This window comes from Heterocephalus glaber, unplaced genomic scaffold (assembly GCF_053883595.1).
Source record: "Heterocephalus glaber isolate CG9 unplaced genomic scaffold, H.glaber_assembly_v1.0 deba00000122, whole genome shotgun sequence".
Classification (NCBI taxonomy): domain Eukaryota; kingdom Metazoa; phylum Chordata; class Mammalia; order Rodentia; family Bathyergidae; genus Heterocephalus; species Heterocephalus glaber.
This window is the reverse complement of record NW_028258138.1, coordinates 49,853,873-49,877,208: the sequence shown is the minus strand read 5'-3', so window position 1 is coordinate 49,877,208 and position 23,336 is coordinate 49,853,873. Positions and strand designations below refer to the sequence as shown.

The window sequence follows — 23,336 nt, the reverse complement described above, 5'->3', positions numbered from 1 at the left end:
TATAGTATGTTTGCTTCTTAGTTGGTGCTGTAAGTCCTGGTATATTTTATTACTAATTTAACAATTAGGAAATTGCCCCAAATCTGAAATCTTAAATTATAAGCTCTCTTTAGCATGAACCAAATTTCATCTCTCTTTTCATTAAATACTCCCCATTTATTGCCAAGTGAGGAAGTTCTATGGATTTCCGAAAATACCTACTAATCTTCATGTCTCAAGTGAATATGTAAACTGTGTACATAAGCTTTTCCCCAAGGCAGTATTAATGATAAAAAAGACACATTGGAATAAGTAAAACCAAAAGAAAAATTTCCTAGAACTTTAGAGAATTTGAAAAGTTTTAGAGAAACCTCTCCTCACTATCCAGAGACACAAGATCTAGAGTAAAACAAGTCTTTTCTTTCTTCAGCTACCAAAATAACACAAAGAACCCGTCGTCCACGACCCAGACCTAAAACCACACCAAGACCTCAAGCACCTCAGACCAACCCTGGTAAATTTGTAATTACTTGGGGTAAGAGTGTATGTTACCAGCCTGCCTTAATGAGAATCCAAAGCAATGCCAGTCGTGGGCATTTGCAGTTCTTATTCTCCCTGAATGTGAGGAAATGTGCATCATCTTCTCTGCTTGCCTTTAAAGAAAACATGACTGGGGAGACCCAGCTGATGCCATAAAACTTTATTCTTATGATGTGACTTTTTAAAAACTATATATTTAGTACATTTCTTAGTATTAAATTATATTCAAATCTTAAGATGAAAGTTCTTTAGCAGAGTCAGTTTATTTATTTCAAGTAAGCAAATTCTAAGTTCTTTGCATATTCCCAGACCACTTTGACAGCTATGGGCAATATGCCATCTGTGGGTTTATTTTACTTCTAAAACAGGGGGATTGAGGATGTGATTGAAACAAGCATAAAGAAATGATCTAGCAAAGGAAAAGATCAAGATTAGCTGGATTTGGACCTTGGGCCCCCTGCAGGATTAGTATTAATGGAGGGAAAAATGAACCAAATCAGGAGGAGTGGATACATGTGGTAGTCAGAATATGGTGGTTAATGGTATATTTTTAGTATCCATCAAGCCAGTTGAAAGAGGATTTCTTAATTTTATTCAGGAGCTTAGAGATGATAAGGAGACTTTGATTTCTACTTTTGCTGGGCTTAGGGCAGACAGATGCTTTTCTGGGTTTTATAGACTGGCGATCACCTTTATCCTGCTCTCTTATGAGCCATGATTTGAACAACAGCTTCAGACTCTTTCTATAGATGAGTTCTTGGCAAGATCAACACAGGTCACTTTGACGAATAATTTTTATATCTGTTTCAAATAAATAAACTGCCTATTGCATTTATTTTTACTTAAACATAGTTCTGGTGTGTTCATCTTCCATACAAGAACAGGGCAATTACATTTTCAAACATAATTTATTTTACGTATATATTAAGCAAATGTATTAAAATACTTGCCAGTGCAGAGTTTTCCATATCAGTTACAATTTATTAGTTTAAAACTTAGGAGAATTTCATGTTTACTTAAAGTAATTCAAAGATAAGCCTAAAACCAACCATGACTAAAAGTTGGCCAAATCTCCACAGAACAAATAAATACTCTTGCCCTTAGTTGAGGAGTTAATTTGTTTTTCTTTTTTCCTTAGAAAAGTTAATATACCAGTAAAATTTGTTTGGATATGAATGTTCTGACTTATTATACCTTTTAAAATTTCTTTGGTTTACTGTGTTATTTTTTGTCAGTTCTTGCTATAGTTATTGAACCTGTCACTTTTAAACCAGAGGCTGCAGGAACAACATTAGGCAATACTGATGCATTGTTTTTTCAACAAGCCTTGTCTTCTTATTGTAAAGCCTAGATTTTCATCTTGCTTCATGTGGTGACAGTGTCATTCTTGTGGCCATTCAATTATATTCTAAAAAGTATGAAGACTCTTAAATTATACATCATTTTTAATAGAACAAGTCATGCATAATCTGCTTTAGATCATTTGTTTTCCACATAACCCTCATGTAAGTCTCTCCTGTCATTCTGAGTTTTGTTCAAGCAGTGTTTATCTTAAAGCTGTGTTTCAAATATATCACAGGTCTCTGTCACTCATCTCAACAGATAGTCACTAAGAACTTTTATAAAACCAAGAACATTTACATAAAACATTTGCAGTTCACCTTTTTCCCTCTAATTATTGTTTCATTTCTATTTAGGTAGTTGTATGTTCTTATTTTAATGGTTACATAGAAAATAGGTCAAAGATTAAATTATAAATCACAGATTTAGTGTCCTTCACTATCCATTCAAATTTAGCAGTGGGTCCTAGCCTTTTTGGTGCCAATCAAGCTGCCCTGTGAGATTTTGATTGTAATTACCCACCTTTATTTCTTGAATTAAAAGATGATTTTTGTCCTTAAAGAATTTCCTATGATAAAAGAAATGTATATTGAGTATATATGACAGAAATATAAAACTAAAAATGGAAATATATAACAAGATATAAAGTCTAGAGTCATATTTTCAGTTCCCATAACTTCCAGAATCATAAATAGTGTAACATGTAGTAACACAAAAATTTCTTCCTTCAGTTCCCAAACCATCACAATGGACTCGTCGTCCCCATCCCAGACCAAAACCCATACCAAGTCTTGAAGCACCTGAGTCTAAACCAGGTAAACCCTGCAGTCTTAGCGTAAAGAGTCTCAGCATCCTAACCTAGCAACACCTCAAGTGTAATCCTACTGGCTGGGAGTAAACATTTCAGCCCTGTAAGAGTGAAGATGCAATTCATGTGCACCAGCAATTCCCACAGTGTAGATGCTAAGAGGAGCACAGCACGGAGATCCGTGGGGGAACTAAATATCTCATGTTTCCTAGTTACAACCTTCTCTGTCACTGTGTATCTTAATAACTTCAAATTATCTCTTGAAAATAAAACTTCTTTAGAAAAATTAAACATATTTAGTTCAAATTTAAAAAATTAAGTGTCTTCACTATCCTCTAAACCTGACAATTTTGGGTTATAATTCAGATATAGAAGAAATGCTTTGGTCCTCACACTGCAAGACAGTTCAGAAGAGAAACCTTTTCTTTAGAAATAATGTAGGAGATGGCATTAGGCAACATCTGCGTAAATATAATGTTGATGTTTGGATGCCACCAAAAAATTGTGTTACATAAATATTTGGATCAGGGAAATAAAAGAGTGGAGTCTTGAAATCACCGTAGGACATGGATGAGTGCAAGGAATACAAATCGGAGAAATAAGTGGAAATAAACCAGAGAAGCCCAGCTAGAATACTGATGCAGTGGATGTGTTACTTCAAGGTGATATCAAAATATTTTCATGTCTCAGTGGGTTCATAGATATCCAGGGTGGAGATCTTTAGGTACCTGATGAAGCAGTTGAGATTTGATGTGATAAACACCAGCAAGTTCTTTGCCCAATGATGGCACAGTTTTTCTTTTCTTACAACAGAGGGATAACCTTCTCAGTTCATTATGCTGAGACCCCAGTCTCTTTCCAGAGATAAGTTCTTAGCAATATCCACACAGTCCATTTTTGGATTATTAATTAAATAATCAAAGAAGAAACAATCAGGACATAGGTAACTGACAAGTATGACCAAATTTTAGGAAATACACTGCCTACTTTTTTAGTTTAGTTGTTTCTAAGAGTTGCTATATAGTTTTAGAAACTACATTACACTAGAAAGATTCATTTTGGAGGAATTTGGTGTTTTATTCATTTAAAATAATCATTTGGTTTACTTTAATATCTTGGTCAGTTCCTACTGCAGGGCTTGAACCTGTGACACTCAGAACTGAGACTTGGGTGACAACACAAGGTAATAACATGTTGAGATCCTCAGCAAATGTTTTTCTTTCTCTTTGTGAGAAACATTGCATCCATCTCATAACCACAGGTCTTCTGCTTCATTAGACTAAGACATTGTCCTCTGTAGTCATTCCATTATTTTCTTCATTCTAAAAGTACTGAAAGCTCTGACTCTTCAAACAAGTTATTTGTTTTTAAGAGACTCTTGCATGAACTCAACTCAGATCATCTTTTGAGCATCTGAAATTATTTTGCATCTTGTGTGTTTGTTAACCAATATTTTGTTAAAGGTGACTTTAGAAAGGAATTGTCTTGACTCTAACAATTATTATGGTAGCAGGAAGTTTCCTTGTGAAGCTACAGTTCTACTGTTTAATTATTATTCATTGTCTATGTGATATTCTGATAACTTAGTTTTACAGTATTATTTTAGTAAACTATCAAAGAACTTGTAAGTGACCATCACTACCACTATGATGGTTTAGCAGTGATTTCCAATCTTTTCACTCTGTATTTATTACTCTTTACTTCTTGAATTAACCATTCTATTTTATATATGACTCTTACCCATAATAGACTCCCAATTATAAAAAGAAACAGGCTATTATAATAAGGCTGAAAGTTTCTAATTAAAAAGAAAAAGTCCTAAAATATGAGAAACATCTAATAAGTTTTAGGGAACATGGAGCCATGGGTCCTTTTACTCTATAACTTTTGAACTAATAACTGTAATAATTCAGCAGTAACGAGGTTTTCTTTCCTCAGCTCCTAAAACATCAAAATGGACTCGTCATCCACGTCCCAAACCTAAAACCACACCAAGTCCTAAGTCTTCTCAAATTAAACCAGGTAAATGTGAGTTTCTGCCAGGAGGTACTCTTGGGAGTAGAATCAAGCTCTTGGGAGTCCATGATCGATGCCATTTGTGGAAGTGATAGCCTGTGTGGGTGAAGGCAAAGTAACCTGTTGCTGCTGCCACTGTTGAGTTTAGACCATTGTGGCAGCTGAATTCTTTGTAAATTCTGCATGAGACTATTCCTACGAATCTTTTTTTTTAACTACCTCTTATTTAATTCTATTCTTCTCTTAAAGATAAAATGTCAGTGAGCCAGGAATTTAGCTCAGTGGCACTGCGCTTGCCTCACAAGTGCAAAGACCTGATTTCAATCCCTGGTATAAAAAAAAAAAGATAAAATGTCAGTGTCTTAAATAGAATCAGGTTTTATTTAAAGAAATAAACATTAATTACCTTCCTCTTCCTACAGTCACATTAACAGCTGTGAGGATAACACATTAGTAGGAGATTTGTTTCTACCTCTCAAATTGTGATATAGTCAAGGTCAAGTCCTGCCCCAGTATGAAACATACTGACATAGAAATAATAGAAACAAGGCACTTTGTGTATGCAAATCAAACTTGATTTTTAGGGTGCTATAAATATCTATGACCTTAGAGAAAGAAACGTTCATGAATGACAAGAATAAAGAGTTGCCAAAATGGGTCATAAAATCTTGGTGTTGAGAAGAGACAAAAAGGAAATATAAAGCCCAACCAAGGGGCACCAGCTTCTTGAAACAAATTTAATAATTTGATAATAGTTATGTCTGAGAAGATTCATAAGAGCAATTAAATAAAGTCCTCAAAGGTATGTTTCAGAAGGTTGGATCTGACTCAAAAAGCATTGGTGAGCTTTTCTATCTATCTAGAAGAGTACTACATTTTTTGTGATTAGAATGAAAAGCTGCTCTTCTGGGTACTACACACTAAGTGGATACCCATTATCTTTGTTGAGCACATTTGCCTCAAATAAGATCTCAGCCTGTTTCTGAATATGAATTCTTAACAAGATGAGTGTGTTTCACTTTGCTGTATTTTTTGTTACATCCCCTCTCAAACATAAAACCTACTTATGGTATCCAAGCTTATTTAGACATATTATTAAAGCTTCCACCAAAAAGCCAATAATTACAGAACAGTTAGAGAAGTAAAAGGGGTCATCAAAATATGTAGTGAATGTTTAAATTTTTAAAATGTTATTACAGTAAAAAACACATTCCCATTAATCCCCCTCACTTTGAACACACTTATCCCATCATTCTTGCCATTTTCTGAAGTAGTTCTGGAAGTTCTCTTTTGTAAGTGTCTTTGCAAGATGTGCTCAAAAATATGGTAAATGTTGTTGCCCTGTGTCATCCAATGCAAAGGTGGGCTCATAAAAACATTCCAGTGAGTCCTTATCCACCTATTCACCAAATCTGACACCCTGTGATTTCTGGCTCTGATCTGAAAGTCAAAATGATCATGGAAGGTAAATGTTTTTAATCGATTCAGGACATTGAGGCAACCATGTTAGTGCAACAAAAGACATAAAAGAGGACTTCCAGAACTGCTTAAAAAAGTGGCAAGAACAATGGGATAAGTGTTTTCAGAGCAAGAGAAAGAGTATTTTGAAAAGAATTAATGGAAATGTGTCTTTTGCTGAAATAATTTTTGAAATTAAGCATTCACAGTGTTTTTAAATCACCCCTTGTGTATCTTTGGCAAACTGTCTAATGTTTCTAGGGCAGTTTTCTATAATAGTTGGAATCGGGTATTCAGATGCCTAGAAAAATATCACGTTGACTTTATCGAGATGCTTCCTGGATTGAGTAGGCTATAGTTGAGTAGCTCTTAAAAGAAAGTTTAATTAGCAAATATTAAATTTCATAAATTTTCTTAAAATTGATGTATACTTCTTGAAGCAATATTATACTGATAAGATTTAATTTGCTGAATTTCACACATATTTATTTTGTTGCTGTTAATTAGTTTCTGCTACAGATCTTGAACCTGGTACTCTTAGAACTGGAGCTCCAGATACCATGGGTAATAAGAACGTGTGTCTTTCAAATAACACTTTTCCTCTTTATTGTCACACCCCTGAATCACAGATTCTTCTTCATCTTAAGACCATTCCATTATCATTCCTTCATAGTCTTTGTATTGAAATTATGCTAGGTTCTATGTCAAGTTATTAGTCGAATTTAAGACAACTGTACATGAAATAATTTCAGGACATCACAAACTGCCCTTCATTGTGTTGTGTAATCATGTGTATTTGTTTAAACAGTACTGACTACTTAAAGCTATGTTTCAAAGTTACATCTCTGGCTGCTATTTATGCTTTATCCCTCAACAAGCATGAAATACTATGCTTCAGTTCTCATATTCCTTTTGATTACAGTAGGATTTATGTGATATATTGGTAAATCTGTTGTTTTAGGGAATGATGCTTTTACCAGATTGTCAAATTTTAAAATGTCCCAAACTTGGAGCATTTATAGTTTTCCTTGATGAGGTAGACCGACTCTCCTTCTCTAGCAGCTTTAAAGAGTTTCTTAACTTCACTGAGTCAAGGAGACTGATATTATGGTGGCACAGTTCTTCAGTTAAGTGTTGTTCTTTATGCTTTCAAACATATGAACTTTTTATTGTGCCCATAATTATTTAAATAGTAGGCAAATGAGTAGACAGTTACCTCAATCTTTATTAAATGCTTATTTTAGTAAGTCAAAAAAATCATAATTTTGCTAATATATAAAAACTTGTACAGTTCATTCCCATAACAGCAAGGGTCAGGTAATCAAATATCTAAGAAAATGTTTTGAGGAATGCATAGTAATATTTAGCTCTGTGCAATGCTATGTTGCAAGTCTATATCATTACGTTAATGTGGATATAGCCATGGTTTGAACGAATCTACAAAGGAGTATCTCTTCTCTCAGTTCTGAAACTAAAATAAATCAATTTGTAAAATTAATCTTGCAATGATGTTTTTTAAATCGCTGACTCATTTTATTATTTCTGGCTAGTTCTGACTACAGTCCTTGAACCTGTCACTCTTATAACCAAGGCTTCAGAAACAACATTAGGTAATTATATTCTGTGTTCTTCAGCGATTTTTTTCTTGCTCACTTTCAAACTTTTTCCATTATCATCCTAATCACATTGTCATTGGCTTTTCTAAGACTGTCTTGTCATCTACTGTTCATCAACTTTATATTGCTTCTTCTTGGAAGTATTAAATAGTATTAACAGAAGTTACTTGATGTTTTTAAAAGCTATGCATGGACCTAGAATATCTTTTACTTTGTAATGTTGCTTGAATTCATTTGTACTTTTGCCTAAACAGCATTCACATCTGAAGCTGAATTTCAGACACAAGTTGGCAGTATCTATATCTTATCTAGACAGATTAAAATATAAAAATCTCTATGGCATTATAAATTTCTTGGATTATTTAAAAATTTTATTTTAGTCTAAGACCCCTGCACTCAATTTGGCCACAGTTTATTTTGGAGTTAGAGATTTATAAATCTCTTTGTTCTTTGACGTAATTTTGCTTGTGAGTTTTCCCTTTCAGAGGAATCTTTGGTGTGTACAAAACAATTGACAAAATAGAAGAAAATATTTTAACCCTATATATATACATTCAATCTCAAGGAAATATAATGTATTTTAGAAAACATAAAGCTTTTTTACAAAGCCACCTTCACCAGAATAATCCAAAATTTCTTCCTTCAGCTCCTAAAATACTACGAACACATCGCCCACGTCCCAGACCTAAGACCACGTCCAGTCCTGAAGCATCTCAGACCAAATTGGGTAAATGTGTAATCCCTTAGTTTTAGGGGTGAGTCCTAGAGCAGTGGTGCCCTAAAACAATGCCCTTCATGAAAGTATAACAGTTGTTATGTCCTTTAAGAGCCAAGGCATTAGGTGTGGTTAATATCTACTTCCTCTATAGAACTGTCCAGAAGAACATGATTTGGGGATACTGGTGATTTAGTTTGAATGAAATTAATTCTCTCTTCAAAGATGAGCTTACAGCAATATTGATATAAGCATTTATGATTAGTTATTGCCATATCTGCATCAAAACATTTTTGTTTTAGCCATGATTACATAAAAAGACATTTTTTCTGGGCCAGGATTTAGCTCAGTGGTTCTGACGCCAGCCTCACAAGGGCAAGGTCCCGAGTTCAATCCCCCCCTCCCCCAAAGAGACATGTTTTCAACTCCAAAAAATGCAACAAGTTACTTTCACATATATTTGTACACATATTACCTAAACAAATTTCCAAATCAATCTTATGCAGTATTTATAATCAGAAAACAAAATACAAAGAAAATGGTGCATGATCATAGTAAGCTACATAGAAGAATTCAAAGGTTATGACTATCTTCTGCAATTAACTATTCTGGCTTAATGTTACCATCTCATCAAGAAGCAATTACAAATTGCTTCCTGTCAATTCTAAAGTTTAAAATAATTGTTATTTGAAACTCTATTTTGAAAGAAAAGGTTTTTCACATGTGGTTAAACTTTGCTGTGTTCATGTTGTTCCTTTTAATTAGTTCCTACTCCAGGCTTTGAACCTGATATTCATAGTACAGGAGGTCCAAAAACAACATTAGGTAATAATTTTTGTAACTTTCCTTAAATGCTTTTTTCTTGCTAATTAAAAACCAGAGATAAAGTCTATGTAAATAAAGAAGGGTAGAGGGGGTGAAGGGTGCACAGGTAATGGGGAAAATATAAGAACCAAGATACATCATGTACAGGTACGAGCACCCAATGATAAATGTAAACGTATTGTATACCTAAAATGTACCAATAAACGAATTTAAGCAAAAAAAAAAAAAGTTATTCATTTCCTAAGATTGCTGTTGTCACACCATTTCATACTTCATCTTATTAGTAGTCATAAATCTTAATTCACATTTTACCTGTTGTTTTTAATGGTTACCTTTGGATTCATTGAAATATATCTGTGTGCAATGAAACTCTCTCTAAAATTGTATTGTATGACTGAGTGTTAAATCTAAGGTCAAAATTTCTCCTTTACCTTTTAATTCTTAGATCTGTAGAGTTACAACAATTAAGTAGCATAAACTTCTTCTGAGTAACTAACTTTACTTCAAGTAGTGAGGTATTTATTAATAAAATCAAAGTTGTTCCCTGGACGTTCCAGGTTTCTCCATCATCAATAAGCTTGACTACTCTTCCTTTCCACCACACTTTAGCAATGGATCTTAATCTTTACCAAATGGGGCTCTTCTGAGTGTATGCACATTAATATTTACTCCTTTAATTAATGTTCCTATGTGATTTTGGTCTCTAAAGGGACCCTCAGTGATACTAAGTAACAAATTAGATTATTAATATTTTTAAGTTAGAAAGTCAACTTGAGAAAATATAATTTAGAAAAAAGGTACACATACAATATTGTTCAGGGTCTCTAGACCTATAAACCCTGCAATATACCAAGCTGTTCTTTCTTCATTTATAAAAGCATAAGAAGGGAAGCTCTATTCACCTCCCAAACTTTAAACTTCCTGAAGCTTCTCAGTTGAAATGAAGAAAATCTGATTCCTGGTTTAAGGAGTTCCTCCAGTCAATTGCAGTTGGGTGTTAGAAAGGACAATGAGGTGACTTGAACTTCTGTGTCCTGTAAAAGAAAAGGCACTATTAAATTAATAACAATTGTGGAGCTAGCCATTAGGTTCATAGTTGAGAGAGATCTGTGTGGTAGCTAAATTTACATTGTGCCCTATGGAAGGATTGTCTCTGATGCATTATATCCACTTCTCTTATTCCATTCATTTCTTTTCAGTTATGGTAATCTACTCTTTTCAGGAGTTACTCTTTGTTTGTCTGTTTTGGCTTATGTAAATAACCTTTTCCTTTATTCCCATGTCCCCAACACCCTATTAGCAGTTGAGTGGGGTAGAGTAAGGAACAGAAATAGAGATCAAAAGTAAGGTCATGTTTTACCTGTTAGAGTAACAATTTAACTGTGAAGAAAACCTTTTCCCAAGGTTTTCTTTGTTGTAGTTTTCTGAATATGGGGTACTTTGACTATATAAGAACAGCTAGCTTAATTAAGTGGAGAAAATATTTAAGGAAATCAAAAATGACTGTGCCCTGAGAGAGTAGTTGTGATTTGAAATAGCGATAAGATTTGGATTAATGGGTGGAAGGGTGGGAATAAAAAAATAATAAATCTCAATGTCTGTTGAAGGTGGTAAAAGAGGGGTAGTCAAACTGGAATATAGAACAAACACTCCTGGATGATACTCAAGGCTTTGTTAATATTACCACCATGGAATCAGCTATAGAAAACTCTTGGAGATCCCTCATGGGAACTAAGATTCAGATTCAGTAGTCTTTGGAGCCTAATAAACTCTTTTTTCAGAAGGTTGCTTTAAATCAGGAGTCAGATATTGTTTTTTCTGTGAGAGTTTAGATTGCATATATTTCAGACATTGCAGGCCATTCAGTCTGTGCTGTAACCACTTAATTCTACTGTTGTGGTTGGAAGGCCACCGGAGCATAGTCATGTAACTATGCTCTGGTCATCTTAGTTCATGATGTGGTTGTGTTTCAATAAAACCTTATTTGAACTTCACAACATCTTCACATTATGAAATATTCTTTTTACTTTTTTCTATTGCTTAAAAAATATGAAAATCATTCTTAGCTCACAGGTCAGACAGAGGGCTGAATATGGCAGAGCTACAGTTTGCTATTTTAAATAATGTACACTTTGCATGGTTCTCTATAACCTTGCAATTTTGAAGCTCTATGTGCTTCAACTCACTGATGTTTCTCTCTAAAATCTATGAAATAATTATTCATATTTAGTTTTACAACTTAGACCCTCTTCTTTCAGCTCCTATTGAACTGCAAACTCTTATTTTGAAACCAGTGACATCACCAAGCTTAGAAATGACATACATTCAACCCGGTAAATAAATTGTTTTATCTGTCAGTGTACACTGTGAGCTTCAGAGGACAAACTGTGTGATCCTCTAAGTGCTGTAGTTCCAAATGTAAAAAATACAAAAGGGATATAAATTTTATAACTCTAAATATTATAGAATGCTCATTTTATAGTTGCACATTGGTGTTTAGTAATACATTATGTTAATATTAATTATATTGCATTTATTATAGTATTAATTATATTGTATTTAACTGTATAAAAGTAATTCTTCCCACTGAGTTTGTTGTATATCATTATAGAGAATGACATCTCTGATTAAGTGGCCAATAAATCTTTTAGAAGAATTTATTATATACTTTATCCTTATTTTTTATCAAAAATTACAAATCTGTAGTTCTCTTTAGTAGTAAGCTTAATTTCTGCTCTGCCATCTATAAAGAATGATAGTTCAATTGTGACCATCAAGGAAGGAGAAATTTCTCATTCAGTTAAGATGGAAAAAAACCCTCCCCTTTATCAATGTGAACCCTTCAAAACATATTGCCACTCAAAATTGGAAACAAATTTTAAAACTCAGTATTAGCAATGCTGTTGCTCCTTTCTGATATTTGAATCCAAAAATTGGAGTCTATTTTTTCTAGCATAGAATTGTAATTTCTTCTATTTCTTCTGAGTATTTTTAATTGCATAAATAACATTTCATATAGGTATAAGATGTGGTTATTATTGGTATCTTGCAACAGTTATACCATGAATTCAATTCAGTTATTGGAGCTTTTCTTAGTGCTAATACAAATATCACTGTTACTATCATAAGAGTTAACATTGAGCACTTACAAGGTACAAGGCATCTTTCTAAGTACTTAGTTTGTACTAATTTATTTAATGTTCACAACTCATCCTTGATCAATTGTACCATTTTATGTTTTTTGCTAGTTTCTGATGTTATGGAACCAGCTACATTAAATACTGAGTCACCAAAGGAGACTATAGGTAAAACATTTCCCCAAGGGGAAGTCAACCATATGTGCTTTTCCATCTCATTGCAAAAATCATTGTTGAATGTCCTCATTCTTTGTGACATTTCATAGCCACCTGCTTCTCACATCTTGCAAATGCTCGTCCAGTGGGCTTGAGAGTTACTTTATGGAGCTCATGTCACAAGTGTCTGCTCTACTGCTATGCCAATTCCATAGTTTCTTTAGTTTTCTCTCACTGAAAAATTTTAACTTTTTAATATTCTGATCCCTCTTGAAATATATGTACATGCATGAATATGTGCATAGATGCACATCTGATACTTGATTGTCACTGCATCCTTAGGATTCATCTCCCTGCTTCCTAAAGACACATTCTATATCTCTTTTTCTTACTAGAATACTTACGCAAAAATATGTAAGGAAGTGAAATTACCTGTTTTGCTACAGGTAGAAACCGCTGGTTTTGTGTGGTATGTGTATTTTTCCACAGCACACTGCCTTCTTTTCTACCCTACTAAATTATACTAATCTTCATAATCTACCTGAATGTTATTTATACTCAAGAATGTATTTGCTTAAGGTAACTCACTTGTGTTTTCAAATTAGATACAGGGTTCTGTGATTTGTCCCTTGGCCTCCCCACCACTAAATACCCATTCCCTGTTTCTTCCCAAACACCAGCTGAAACAGATTATATGTATCCCAATACCAAAATACCTCTCAGGCCAGAGGAGCCAAAAACTGAAGGTGGCAATGTTTTTTTGCTTCAATTCATTCATTCACCAGATTTTAATTAGTATTTGTTACATCTATGGACTATGAATGTTTACACTGTGACACTTAAAAACTAAACAGATTTAAAGAGCTGTGACTTCCAACATTCTTGGGTTCTTGAAGTGACAATTAACTCTAAAACAGAATAAATTCCTATTTCTCCACTGATGTCTGAAAAGTGAGATATAATAATATTTGAAAATCAGTTAATAACAGTTAAAATATCAATGTTAGTTGGTAAGTTAAAATAATAAAATAGAATTTTCCTCCTTCCCCCCTTTGAAATCCATTATACTATCTGTGAAATTATGATGCACAATCTTGGGAATGAGGTATGTTGACATCTAAAAAGGAAATATGTGACTATCACTTAATATCTTATACTTTTTTAAAAATTGTTCTCCTTTGTTTTGATACAGCTGTGGAATCTGTAACACTTGTGTCTGAACCTCCTGAGATCACACTAGGTAATGACGGTCTCAGCAACCCAGCCCACGCGCTTGCCGTCCCCATTGCACCATCACCTGCCAACATCAGGGCCTCTCTTGTGAATTCACGTTGCGCCATCATCGTTGTCACACAGTTAATTTTCTTCTAGACATTCCCATTCATAACCACTGTCCAAAAATATCTCTTTTCTTCAGTTTTGTATCAAGACCTTGGTCTCTTTTTCTACTTTGCATCAGCCAAACTGTTGAATGTACAGCATCTTTTTTCCTAACCCTAAATATTCTACCAAAGTGGTATTGTGTTGAATGTGTCAGATAATATTTTTTGTATGATGATCCATTTATACTTCCTGACCTAGCAGCATCCTTTCCATTAACAATCATTCTATCACATTCATTTGCATGTTTTATTTATTTTTCTCTGTTACGTGAAATTCTGTACTTCATACCTTGCTTGTATTGTTACATTTTTAAAAATTACATTTTCCCTTCATGGCGCCTATTGAATATATCTTTCTAGAATTGTTGAAGAGTTAAGGTCCTAGCATGAAGTGAAGATTTCAAAAGCAATGATTTCATTTACTTCAAAAGTACATTGGAACATGACATTTTAAAAACTAAATGAATTATGAAGTAGAAGTGTTGTTTTGCTGCAGAAAATTCTCTTTGTTTGTAAAATTTGTCACCATCCTGTCCATTGTCTGTAATTAGGGTGTATCAAACATTATAGTAACCCCACGTACTTTCCTTCAATTACCATAGAAACATCTCCCCTGCCTTCTCAAACTATAGTCCTATCCAGCCCAGATGAGCCTCAGACTGAACCTGGTAAATATCCTATTTTGTATTTCATGTATGAGGTGAGTCCATAACGACAATATGTCTCTTCTGGATATCAGGGGCGCTGATCTCATCACTCCACTCAAAGTGTTTGGTAGATGATACCGGACTTCTGCATCTCTCATCAGTAAGCTCTCAAATGGCAGTGTTGTGGATATTCTTTACCATACTGTTTGAAAACACCTCTCAGCTATTCTTTAAATATTTACTTCAGTATCTAGCAGTGTTTCTGGGGAAGAAATCTATTTTCTATGCAATTTTAAGTATATATGTATCTCCTAATTTTAATTACTTTATCATATGACTAGTTTTATGGCTTCTGTAGTCATGTAAAAAAGTACTTTAAGATATCTAATTTGTGTTTGAGATTAAAAGGCACTTCCAGAAACAAGTTTTATAGTGTAATCCACATAAAGCAATATAACTGGCTACCTACATTGTCATTATTCAGGAACCTTACCATTTCATGCTTTTCTGCAATAATTTGGCCATTTCACTGTATATAGAGAAACTGAAATTATACTATTAACTTTAGATAGTCATAAAAATTTACTTGGTGGAGTTTGAAATAAATGAAAACAAATTACCAGCATGAATAATCAAATGTGCCTCTTCTTACAAGGAAAAATCCTTTCAATATATATGGGTTTTCATGGAATAAAGGTTCATCATAAATAAGCCCAACTTTAGTTCTGTCATCAATTTTTTTGCATGGCTTTATTTCCAGATGGTGTAGGGACATAATTTTACTCATTGCACTCTGAAACATCCTATTAAATATTGCCTATATCTGTGGTAATGTCTCCTAGATCTTAATATTGTAATTTAAAAAATGTATAACTGATATTGTGTAACAGGAAGAAAAGGTCTAAAAGAGCAGGGGAATTGGGAGGGGTAGGGGAAGGGAAAAAAGGGAAAGGAAAAAATATGAAAAGAGAAAAAAAATGGAAACAAGGTCTTTGCAAATAGGGAAGGGTGGAGTGGGTGAAGGGAGGGCAAGGGAAGGGGAAAAAAATAAGAACCAAGAGACTCATGTAATGGTACAAGATCACAATGATGAATGTAACTGTATTTTATACCTAAAATGTACCAATAAAGTTAATAGGAAAAAAAATTGCCTATAAACTCTATCTTTTTTTTTTTTTGGTACTGGGGATCGAACTCGGGACCTTGCACTTGCGAGGCAGGCGGTGGAACTACTGAGCTAAATCCCTGGCCCAACTCTACCTTTTAATTACTTTCCAAAATTCTATCTTGACTACAAAAATGAAATCTATCACTTATATCTGACTTTTTCAAAATTTATCTTCGATAGTCCTAATAATTTATATTATTAAAATATATAATTGTAAATATGTCAGTCAGTGATTATTATCCTGCATAATTTTTCATGGAATTGGTTCATGACATACCTTTACCTTCACAGGGTCTGTCATATTCACTGGGTGAACCTCAGCAAGCTAGGAAGTTGACAATCAGAAAATCATGACTGTACCAAACTCTAATCATCAAAATTTAGGATTGGAAAGATTCTAATAAATCATGTAACTTTTGATGAAGAACCTGAGTCTGTAAGCACAATGATTGGCAAAAGGAGCTCTAAACCAAAGTAATCTCACATATCTTGATGTTCATCTTTCTACAGGCAAGAAGATACTATTGAAACTACTACATACCTCATATATTTTTATTTATTATCAGGAAGAAGCCTCTGCATATTCATTTAGAAACTTCTGGTGTCTAATTACTCATTTTCAGCAAACTCTTCTTAAGGTGTCTGAGACTGAATTTTATTTCCTTTATCCCAAACACATTTCAGTTCAACAAAATGAGGTGTTACGCCAAACTGCAGCTTTGCATCTGATAATTCCCTTCCTTCCTCAGGATATATACTTAACTTCCTTGGTGAAGAAGCCATTGTTTTTTTACAATGAATGTCCTAAAACTTCTTTTGGAATATTCAGCAAAAGAATAATTCTGCAGAAAAATATCTTTGTTGTTCAAATTTTTCCCCCAATATAACCAATAAAAATTGTGTTTTGTTTTATAAGGTTGATTATTTCCATTAAGAGTTTACCTTAAGATGCAACCTATATTTGGAATATAATATGGCAATTTTCTTTTTTACATAGGAAAAATTGCATGTACTTGTATTTTATTTGGTATATCTGGGGATATAAAGTGTATTTCTAATAAGAATGAATTATTGTTATTATGAGGTTTAGTTTCACCCTATTTAAAAAGAATTTGCAGTAGATATTTTTAAACTTCTAACAGTTCTTTTTTGCCAGTGTCATTTAATATATCTTTTTCTTTTGTTTTTTGTATGTAAAAAATTATCTACCTCTACTTTGTAGACCTTTAAGAGCTTTAATTGTAATTGCTGTGTATTTTGGTTTTCAATCACTCAGCAAACATCTGAGCTTCCAAGACTTCGATAATGTGATTCTTGAAGGACTTAAGAGTTCCAAACCTATGTCTTTTGTTTAGCTCTCAGGCAGACACCACGTACTCCTCCCAAGACAAAAACATCACAACATCCAAGAATCACACAAACACAACCAGGTAAGTATGTATTTTACCTTGAAAAGTTTGAGGTTAGTGGGGTAGCAGGGTGAATTTTAAACTTTGTAAAACAAGTCTTGCTCAGTAATCAAAAATATTTACAGTACATTTATTTTTAGACTTGATCAAAAAGTACATCACTACAAGAGCTTATTCCACAGAGCTTCTCATTGTTTAAGATGGAGATGGTTAAGAATGGTATTCTTGGACAGAGTAGCCTGCCTACTTCATACTTCTCTCCCAGATCAAGATTGCCTCCTGCCTCCACTATCACTAACTGTGCTTCCCCCTGCCATTTAAATGACCTACTTACAAAAAATGTCTGAATTTCAACCATCCAGTATACTAGGAAAGGAAATTATACTACTATTAAAGGTTAGCAAAAGGAAAATATTTGGTAGCATCAAAATTGTTCTTTTTCCTGTACCAGGGATCAAACTCAGGACCTTGTGCTTGCAAGGCAGGTGTGGTGCCACAGAGCTAACTCCCTGGCCCTGCATCAAAATTATTCTTGATCTAAGTAATAATTCTAGATTCCTTGAGTATTCATATACTTTAATCATATCTCGGAATCTCTACTAAAGGTGGGAAAAATCTAGAGTTTTAGGTGGGCTCTAATATCTGATTATGGAGAAATTTTACCTGTTATTAATTTTTAAAGAAAAATTTCTTAAAAGACTATTTATACCCCACATCTAATTAACAATTTTAAGACTGCCTTAGTATATTTTTAAAATCTGTTCTAGCTAATTACCAAAACTTATTATGCTAATAATATACTCTGATACATAAATATATGAAGGTACCTAGCTGATACTAACCCAGAGAATAAAAAATTTGGTAACAATAAATATACTTGAAGCATTAAGATATAAGAATTCCTGGGAAAATGACTGATTAGTTATTAAACAAATAATGAATGGAATATAGAAAATATATAAAATTTAAAATAATTAACCAAGTTATTAAATAAACCAAGTATATTAAATTTATTGATAAGAAAGTAAAAATATTTTTAAAAATTAAGATTTTAAAATTACATTAGAAGTAGTTCTCAACTTTTTATTTGAACATACAGCATAGAACAAGAGTAGAAAAGAAGAAATAGGAATTTGAAAAGGATGAAAACTAATAAATACTGGAATATAAAAGATAATAAATAAGAAATACCAAAAGTAAAGACATTCAGCCTCTAAATTCCTGGTTCATAATTTTTTTAAGTGAAGGGGATAAAAGTAATAGGTAACATTTCTTCAAATTTTTATCTGAGTACTTTGTACTTATGAAAATATAGTGTAGTAAATTAGAAGCTTGCTCTAAATTATACTACAGTCTAAACTTCCAGTTTAATTTTTATTTGGAACTTTAGCTTTCTTTTCTTGACAAGATGTTGCAGCTTGAGAATGGATAGAGTCACAGATGCAATGCATTCCAGTCTCTACCTCTGAATTCTGATGGAGCTGCCAAACTGAAGGGAACCTCCTGATCTTGTCCCCATTGAGGCAGCTTCCAGACTGGTGGAAAGTAACTACAACCTAAATACTGCTGGCTTTGTCAGTGCTACTTAATGTAAGGGAATGAGTTAGAGCACTGATCATGATAAACAAAGTTCATTCTAATTATTTTTTTATTTAAAGTGAGGGGAATTAAGAGCTCTCTTTTCCATGATGAGAATATGAATATTACTTAATAGATCCTAAAAATACGTAGATTTTTATAATCTTTCAAGGATGTGTGTGTATTGTATACAAAGGTAACACAAAATATTTTAAACAGAAACGTTCAAATGTTCAAATGTTCACCTTTGGCTAGGTCTTGTAAATTTCAAGAGGCCATTTGGGAGGAAGAATGTTTTGCTTACATGTATAATACCAATGCAAAGTATGTTAGACATGAAATAACTATCATCTATCAATAGTATGTAATTCAGCATATGGCACAGTTTTATCCATCTACTGCATTTTTAAAATAAAGTTTCATAATTGGATGTGTCACTTTGTTGTTTTTAACTTTAAGTGTGCTTATAAATTGGATAGCAAAATTCAGGTCAGTGTTTGGCATTTGAGGGCAAAGCGGGATCAAGAAAATTTTGTAAGTCAATAAAGGCTTAATTTTTTTGATTCCTGTGCTTATAGGTAACAATGACCCTATTTTTAATTTTTAATTTAGAGGTTTTATAATTTTTATAACATTCAAAATTCTGGGGTTGTTTTGTAGGGACAAAGAATATGAAAATTGGCATATACTGAGATTCTTTAATTTGAAATTTATAAAGACCTTTGGAAATGGAAGAAATTTCATAATAGTATAATTTGCACATAGTTTTGAAATTTCATATTTGATTCTCACAGTTACCCTTTCAGAAGGACAAATTTATTATTTCTACCAAAAATGTTCTCAATTTTAAGCAAATTAAAATCTGACCAGCAGAATTGGGATATCTAGAGATCCCAAATATTTGAGCTAGTGGCTATGTCTAGTCCTCAGCATTTGGTTCAAGTCTTGATTTTGGTACTAAATAACCTTGTAACTTCAGGCACCAAACCAAGCTTTGCCTCTCTCTGTTTGCTACCTTTAAAATGTACCTGAAATTCCTTCCTTCCAGTATTATGTTATGAATAAAAGGGCATAATTGTATAAAAGCAGTATTGAAATTATAAAATGAACTGAAAATAAGTTAGACATTTTTTCCTATTATCTATGACATTTGCACTTTGTCATTCTAAAAGCATAATTGTGGAAAGACAATTTTAGTTTGTGAATATGTTCCTGTAAAAGTTCATTGGGGGCCTGAGAATTGGAGGAGTAGAGTGAAACTGTCCTTGCCTTGCATTGTTCACTTTACTTACATTTCTGCTATTTTCCAGAGATGACTTTCTCTGTCCTTGTAGAATTCTACTCTGACTTTACCAACTTTACCTACTTTAACTTCAGTGAAAGACATGAGAGTGAGATTAAATAGAAGTCAAGCAAACATAACCAAAAAGGAAAATCACATTTGCATTAATTTAATTGCAGTCTTCACTGAAATGAAGATTTTTTAAAAAAAATTCATGCTATCTTGATGTTTTGCCAAATTTTTTATTTCTATGACCTAATTTTCCCAAAAGTATTTAGATTTCCAATACATCTATTTCTAGAGTTTATGATTAACATCTGTGTCAATAGTACTTTGTTTGATCAGTGTTCAGGCTCTTCCTTGTTGTGCCATATGTGTTAAGCATAACTGAAAGACACTAAGACAAAATGACTTATGATCTGAGTTCTCTCTTTCAGTTCCTAAAGGATCCCCGCATGCTACTTCAAAACCCAAAATGTCACCACGCCCAGAAGTGTCATACACTACATCTGGTAAATAAATGCTTTATTTTATGGGGGGGGGGTGGTACCAGGGATCAAACTTGGGTCCTTGCGCTTTCAGGGCAGGCGGTGGAACCACTGAGCTAAATCCCCGGCCCTTGTTTTATTTTATGTTTAAGCCAAATGCATTTTACTGTTGCACTCAGCTGAACTGAAGCAGCAGAGTTGATGGATGTGAGGTAAATATTTCACATATGCTCAAATACCCTATTGTATCTTATATGGTGTGTTTATCTCAGAGGTTTCCTAAGAGTTGTCCAATTGCTCATTTAGTAAAGCTATTATTAAAAGGTGGGGAATTATGCCAAGAATAGAATGACTTTCCTGCACTGGAGGAATATTTTAGCATTAGGACTCTCCCTGATAGGAAACAGGTGACACTTAACTTGAATCCCAAACCCACAGTTTCTGACTCAATAGATCTCTGTGTTCCTTGTGGATTCTTTTCTACACAAAGATCTGTCTTGGCTTTCTGGTCATCCTGTGATGACTAGGCATGTGGACAGATTTCAGTCATTGGGAATGAACTCAGAAGAAAATTTGGATTTCAGCAAATCTTCATGAATGTCCTCTGTATTTACTGTATTAGTAAATTCTCAGTTGCAGTTACACATTTTAGAATTTTTGTAGTTAGTTTCACATTTTCAAATAAATAGGCTTTTTGTGTAAGGTAATTAAGAAAGAATGTCTAATTCTAAACACTTCCTTTAAATTTTGACTGTTATTGTTTCAAAGGATAAAGACTTGGACTTGTACATGTTAGGTATAGAGCCAGTAGGACTTGCAGGTGGGAACATCTAACTTGTAGTTGAAAATAGTTTGCTGAGTTTCTAAACGGAATTTAAGATTTGGGACATGGATTTTGGAATCATTTGTCTTCATGTGGATGGTTTTATCTTGGATTTAATAAGAACATGTGAGAAAATAAAGTCAGAAATCATTTGGGTATACAGTTACACATAAGGAGAAGGCAGAGAAAGAGGAGTCACCAGATGTTGCTATCAAAAACAGGGGAGTACCAGAAAAGGAGTTGGGAAGTGGTTTGAGAAAAGGTTTCAAGAAGGGAAGACTGCCCCAAAATGGCAGTGGGATGGGGAGGGATCAGATGAGGCTGCTGACCTGAGAGTGCAGGTCCAGAATCCCATTAACTGTACCTTTCAGGCTGGCTGCTCCAAAATTCAGCAGTTTTCAGATTTTAGGAAGTTAAAGGGACATGTATCTTTGATCACAAAAATATTGATATGTCTGCCTTGAGAAGTGTGAATGGTTGTATTAAACAGGATTAATAAAAACTGTAAATGCTGTTCATGTCAGTTCTAGTTATGTCTTGCTGTTGAATAGGTTTTTAAAAAAGAAAAAAAATGTTTTTCCAGTACTTCTTACACTTCAGCACAATAGATAAGCACTATAGTAAGCCTGTGGTTACAAATCAGTGAAGAGCAAGGCAGATCACAGTGGGTGAAGAGGACACAAGTCAAAAGCCAGGAAGCAGAGACAGACACAAAGTTTTTTTATTAAAAGAATGAGAGCAAGAGAGGGATAGTTTTAAAGAGAGCTCACATCAATGGAATGGGGTTTTAAATTTTGTTTTGTTTTCTGGTTTTAGTTGTAGTTCTTGTTTTTCTTAGTATATTGGTTTAGTTGAGCAATTGTATAGGTAAAGGAGAAAAAAACTTGAAAAAATGGCAATAAAGACTAATGGAGAAGAAATAAGATAATATAATTAATTGGAACTAAAAGGCTTCAGAGGATGGAAGGGAGGGTGGCCTGAGAGCACAGGAAATGCCTGAAACATGGCTTCAAAAAATGCAGAAGTCCTGGCTCCTCTCAGAATGGATTAAAGGGTACAAAACTGGAATAAAGGGTTCTTGAAATAAAAAGAGGACATAGTTTACATGTATTACTTTTCTAAGAAAAACAGCTTGTAGGCTATTGCTAGAGTAAACCTTATTGTAAACTTGATATTCCACCATCTTCATCAGAGTCACACATTAATTTTCTCTGTCTAGCAAAGTTTTCATGCACATTAATTTACTGCTGTGCATATTAGACATTGTCCATTCATAATAGCCTTTTGTTAAATTTTTCTTTGTAGTGGTATATTTTATTTAAGAAGATAGCTAATATAATACATCATTTGATATAAATGACAAATTGGCTCATATAGTTGAATCTACAATGTAGTTATAAATATGCTTAAAGGGAGATCAGAACTGCCTTCTCAAATAAATTATCATTACTTACATTAATGAGGTGCCCCAGCATGGATGGCATAGGTTGTAGGAATTACATTCTTATCAATTAATATAAAATTGAATGCCACATAGAGAAAAAGAAAAGAATAACTTGCATTTCATAGAGTTATCATGGACCAAGTAGGAAAATGATTCATATCCCTTTCCTGTAAATATTTCTATTTTTTTCCTTTCCACTGATTTCACCTGCTTCACAAAGTCCACTGTAGTAGTTTATTAAATCATCACTTTGTGGTTAAAAAGAAGGGCCAATTTTAGCAGCTGGAATCCACATTATCCAAGCCTAAATTCCTCAGTAAACTAAAGCAGCAGCAAGTAATGTATTTACAGTATGTGGATTTATTAGTAGCGTATCTTTTCTCAGCTTTTTCTTTCTTAGTCTTTTCTCTCCTCATTATAGTCTGGTACTATAATTAATTGGGGCATTTATAACCTACAGGCTTCCTTGTATGTTCATGACCTTTGCAGAGGCAAATCAAAGTGCCTTCTCCTTCAACCTTCAG

At 33.6% G+C, this 23,336-nt stretch overlaps 1 protein-coding gene across 37 annotated transcripts in view; it reads left to right on the top strand.

The window, feature by feature from the left end:
- Positions 1–23,336, top strand: part of Abi3bp (ABI family member 3 binding protein) — a 283,774-nt gene that overhangs the window by 204,056 nt on the left and 56,382 nt on the right. For 13 of the 37 annotated variants that reach the window (XM_087214414.1, XM_021238886.2, XM_021238873.2 and 10 more), the window contains 14 exons: positions 410–493; positions 2,592–2,675; positions 3,792–3,851; positions 4,607–4,690; positions 6,650–6,706; positions 7,693–7,752; positions 8,405–8,485; positions 9,239–9,298; positions 11,557–11,631; positions 12,547–12,603; positions 13,784–13,831; positions 14,576–14,641; positions 17,144–17,218; positions 20,495–20,569. In XM_087214414.1, the coding sequence (XP_087070540.1) occupies positions 410–493; positions 2,592–2,675; positions 3,792–3,851; positions 4,607–4,690; positions 6,650–6,706; positions 7,693–7,752; positions 8,405–8,485; positions 9,239–9,298; positions 11,557–11,631; positions 12,547–12,603; positions 13,784–13,831; positions 14,576–14,641; positions 17,144–17,218; positions 20,495–20,569 (966 nt within the window). The remainder of the gene's footprint in view (positions 1–409; positions 494–2,591; positions 2,676–3,791; positions 3,852–4,606; positions 4,691–6,649; positions 6,707–7,692; positions 7,753–8,404; positions 8,486–9,238; positions 9,299–11,556; positions 11,632–12,546; positions 12,604–13,783; positions 13,832–14,575; positions 14,642–17,143; positions 17,219–20,494; positions 20,570–23,336) is intronic. The other 24 variants (XM_021238903.2, XM_004857983.3, XM_021238902.2 and 21 more) reach the window with 10 other exon arrangements.